Source organism: Oncorhynchus gorbuscha, linkage group LG18 (genome assembly GCF_021184085.1).
Source record: "Oncorhynchus gorbuscha isolate QuinsamMale2020 ecotype Even-year linkage group LG18, OgorEven_v1.0, whole genome shotgun sequence".
NCBI classification, from domain to species: domain Eukaryota; kingdom Metazoa; phylum Chordata; class Actinopteri; order Salmoniformes; family Salmonidae; genus Oncorhynchus; species Oncorhynchus gorbuscha.
The window spans coordinates 77026851-77031850 of record NC_060190.1 but is presented as its reverse complement, the minus strand read 5'-3'; the positions used below and the strand labels follow the sequence as shown (position 1 = coordinate 77031850).

The following is a 5000-nucleotide window of genomic DNA, read 5'->3' as shown; positions in this document are numbered from 1 at the left end:
ACTGGCGTGCTCAACCGGCGTGCTCAACCGGCGTGCTCAACCGGCGTGCTCAACTGGTGTGCTCAACCGGCGTGCTCAACCGGCGTGCTCAACCGGCGTGCTCAACCGGCGTGCTCAACCGGCGTGCTCAACCGGCGTGCTCAACCGGCGTGCTCAACCGGCGTGCTCAACCGGCGTGCTCAACCGGCGTGCTCAACCGGCGTGCTCAACCGGCGTGCTCAACCGGCGTGCTCAACCGGCGTGCTCAACCGGCGTGCTCAACCGGCGTGCTCAACCGGCGTGCTCAACCGGCGTGCTCAACCGGCGTGCTCAACTGGCGTGCTCAGGCTTTGTATGAAAGCTGTAATTTGGGCTCAAATGTGGACTGTTCTGCACATTCAGAGCCAAGGAAAGATAAAACAAGAGTTACACGAGGCCACTTAAGGATGTTGCTGTCCTTTGCAGGAGGAGGAGGGGCAACCCTCCCAAGCCTATATATCCTGACATTAAAACAGACGCAACATACTGTTTTACCCTCAATGAGACCAAATCAAATTCTAGACAGCATGTCTTACCAGTTCTGATGACTTGGGAAACAATATACAGGTCCCGCTTCATGTCCTTATTGCTTAGATCCTGCAGAGTAGACAGTTAAATACATGACTTAGTTGTGTAAGGGGTGATAAAGGCCAGAGTAAACAGTTAAATACATGACTTAGTTGTGTAAGGGGTGATAAAGGCCAGAGTAGACAGTTAAATACATTACTTAGTTGTATAAGGGGTGATAAAGGCCAGAGTACACAGTTAAATACATTACTTAGTTGTGTAAGGGGTGATAAAGGCCAGAGTACACAGTTAAATACATTACTTAGTTGTGTAAGGGGTGATAAAGGCCAGAGTAGACAGTTAAATACATTACTTAGTTGTATAAGGGGTGATAAAGGCCAGAGTACACAGTTAAATACATTACTTAGTTATGTAAGGGGTGATAAAGCCAATAACCATTATGGAAACTATTGTTTGATGATCACATAAATGTTGATGCTATTGGGGCGGAGGGAGATGGGTGTCTGGTGAGCTCACCGTAAAGAGAGCACACAGTCGGTCAACCTTTTCTGGATTTTTGGGACCTCCATTCTTGTTCAGTCTGACCATAAACTTCTCACTGAAATAAGAAAGAAAATCTACCGTTTGCTGCAATTTCCTGCGATGGGATGTCAAGTCACACTATTTAGAATCTCCCACGACACACTTCGGATTCAAACTGTCATTGGCCAGAAAAAAAGAAAAAAAAACATGCAGTATAATACAATACAAAATACATTTTCTAAAGCAAACCGTTATCCCTTCGCAAAGATATAGAGACCATCTAAGGATAGCAGCATATTACATGACCTGTTAAAACCATTTAAGCCTACCCCCTACTTTTTCGAACATTCTGTTAAAAATTGCGCAACATTTCAGCGCCCTGCTACTCATGCCAGGAATATAGTATATGCATATGATTAGTATGTGTGGATAGAAAACACTCAGACGTTTATAAAACTGGTTAAATCACGGCTGTGACTATATCAGAACGTGCGTTTCATTGAAAAGCGCAAGAAAACCTGATCACTGAAAACTGGAAAATAAATCAATGCGCCACTTGACGCCACTTGATGTCCTGCTCCAGACCAGAGCTTTTGGTACCACTAGGTTCCTATCAGCAGCCAACCATCAGAGTTAGTGATGTCATGCTCCAGACCAGAGCTTTTGGTACCCCTAGGTTCCTATCAGCAGCCGATGGAACGTGATGTCACGCTCCAGACCAGAGACTGGGGGCCGAAGCTTCCTATACCATTTGACAATGGATGCATGTTTAACTGCAGTCATTTCTATAATCGGTGCTGTGATGTGATGGAGTGAGAAAATCACAGCTCTGATTGCAGAAATGATTGCAGTTGACATGCAGCCATTGTCAAATGGTAGAGGATGTCTCCTTCAATACCTTAATGGTATATCTAGAACCAGACTACATGTTGAAAAACCGTGACGGCCAACGATGGAGACGATGTTTTCTCTGCAAGTACAAAGCGGAAGCTCTCAAACAAAAACCGTGACGGCCAACGATGGAGACGATGTTTTCTCTGCAAGTACAAAGCGGAAGCTCTCAAACAAAAACCGTGACGGCCAACGATGGAGACGATGTTTTCTCTGCAAGTACAAAGCGGAAGCTCTCAAACAAAAACCGTGACGGCCAACGATGGAGACGATGTTTTCTCTGCAAGTACAAAGCGGAAGCTCTCAAACAAAACCGTGACGGCCAACGATGGAGACGATGTTTTCTCTGCAAGTACAAAGCGGAAGCTCTCAAACAAAAACCGTGACGGCCAACGATGGAGACGATGTTTTCTCTGCAAGTACAAAGCGGAAGCTCTCAAACAAAACCGTGACGGCCAACGATGGAGACGATGTTTTCTCTGCAAGTACAAAGCGGAAGCTCTCAAACAAAAACCGTGACGGCCAACGATGGAGACGATGTTTTCTCTGCAAGTACAAAGCGGAAGTTCTCAAACAAAAACCGTGACGACCAACGATGGAGACGATGTTTTCTCTGCAAGTACAAAGCGGAAGCTCTCAAACAAAAACCGTGACGGCCAACGATGGAGACGATGTTTTCTCTGCAAGTACAAAGCGGAAGCTCTCAAACAAAAACCGTGAAGGCCAACGATGGAGACGATGTTTTCTCTGCAAGTACAAAGAGGAAGCTCTCAAACAAAAACTGTGACGGCCAACGATGGAGACGATGTTTTCTCTGCAAGTACAAAGCGGAAGCTCTCAAACAAAAACCGTGACGGCCAACGATGGAGACGATGTTTTCTCTGCAAGTACAAAGCGGAAGCTCTCAAACAAAAACCGTGACGGCCAACGATGGAGACGATGTTTTCTCTGCAAGTACAAAGCGGAAGCTCTCAAACAAAAACCGTGGTGGCCAACGATGGAGACGATGTTTTCTCTGCAAGTACAAAGCGGAAGCTCTCAAACAAAAACCGTGACGGCCAACGATGGAGACGATGTTTTCTCTGCAAGTACAAAGCGGAAGCTCTCAAACAAAAACCGTGACGGCCAACGATGGAGACGATGTTTTCTCTGCAAGTACAAAGCGGAAGCTCTCAAACAAACTATGTGGCGTTAACAACAGATTGTTGGACGTCTACGAACACGCCGTCATACGTCACTGCTGCCAGCCATGACATTGGTGAGAAGTGGGACATGAAGTCCCCTGTCCTGACAACTGGGGACATGGAGGAGAAGCCCACTGCAGAGAACCTCAAACAGCATTAACTACCATGGTTGCTGAGTGGGTGGGTGACAGCTGTATGTCCCTTCTGACACTTCTGTATGTGTAATGTTTACTGTTAATTTGTATTGTTTATTTCACTTTATATATTATCTACCTCACTTGCTTTGGCAATGTTAACACATGTTTCCCATGCCAATAAAGCCCTTGAATTGAATTGAATTGACAGCAGTAAGGCGAGCGCGGTCTGGTAGCCAGGACTGAGGTAGACTGAACTGCACTGCCCCCTAGTGGTCATTAACAGGACCATTATCTGAATTGTGAATTCACATCATTATATGTATTTTTTTCTTATTGTTTAAACATTTAAACCTTAAGAAAATGTCTACATTTGACACATCCTTAGCACACACACTCACATACATATACACACACACACACATGTCCGCACACACACACACACACACACAAACATACACACGCGCACACACACGCCAACACTGTATGCAACAGTTTGACTCAGAGGGGGGCATGATGCTGTCAGAGGGGGGTATGTCTTTCTATTTTTTTTTAAATATATTTTGTCTGATGCCTCCATGCGTGCGGCTCCACAGTGACTCACAGAAAGCAAAGACATCTAAAAGAAGACGATGCCCATGAGGTACTATCTTTATCTATACACAGCAGATTATTTTGGGTCCAGTAAGGACAAACTATCATCAGAATATAAATATATTGGGTCCAGAAAGGACAAACTATCATCAGAATATAAATATATTGGGTCCAGAAAGGACAAACTATCATCAGAATATATATATATTGGGTCCAGTAAGGACAAACTATCATCAGAATATAAATAAGGACAAACTATCATCAGAATATAAATAAGGACAAACTATCATCAGAATATAAATATATTGGGTCCAGTAAGGACAAACTATCATCAGAATATAAATAAGGACAAACTATCATCAGAATATAAATATGTTATAACTATAATTTAGTTTGTCTGGGACTCTATAGATTGCGTCTGGGACTCGATATCATGTTACCTACAGTTCATCTCCCCTGGGATGAGAGATTATCTATGTGACTGTTAGGATATCTATACCACAGCTAGACAAAGCACCAGCCAGCTACCTTAGAGGACTTGAAACTATTTCCATGTATTATCCTGGCTAAACACCAGCTAGCTAGTAGCTACCTCAGAGTGCCCAATTCAAACTATACGTTTGTTAGTAACATATTGCACCTCAGGAGAATTTGCTAGATGTTTTTGTTTTCTGTTAGGATCTCTGGCTAAGCACCTGCTAGCTACCTCAGAGTGCTAGTTCAGACCATAAGTCTGTTATTAGCATTTGATTTAGCAACCAATCATTCGACACACAAAAAAGAAGCTACCGTACTTTAGAACAATGGCCCATCAGACATTTGTATTGAACAAAGGAAGTAGAAATGATGTGACTGGGTAGAAAGGGCTTTTAACGATTACCTGCTATCTAGGAGGAGACGTTACTCTACGGTCTATTCCCCCCAGGACACTGATTGCCTGGCTCTTTTTCCACCTTCCCTCGGGTTGGGTACAGTTACCTTAGTCTCCATTCCAATATTCACACTATCATTCCACTTAAAATATAGTTGTTTGAAACTGAGTACTCTACTGATATTTCCAGCAAATATATACAATTTCATATTTTGTTCCCCTCTGTGAGAGGAACTGATTCACTGCAGATGGCTTGTC

The 5000-nt window shown here is 43.8% G+C and overlaps 1 protein-coding gene across 9 annotated transcripts in view; it reads right to left on the bottom strand.

Annotated features, from left to right (window-relative positions):
- LOC124004047 (dedicator of cytokinesis protein 3-like) overlaps positions 1 to 5000 on the bottom strand; it is a 465878-nt gene that overhangs the window by 196897 nt on the left and 263981 nt on the right. For all 9 annotated transcript variants that reach the window (XM_046312789.1, XM_046312790.1, XM_046312794.1 and 6 more), the window contains exons 10-11: positions 1063 to 1144; positions 555 to 615 (exon numbers count right to left, since the gene is read on the bottom strand). In XM_046312789.1, the coding sequence (XP_046168745.1) occupies positions 555 to 615; positions 1063 to 1144 (143 nt within the window). The remainder of the gene's footprint in view (positions 1 to 554; positions 616 to 1062; positions 1145 to 5000) is intronic.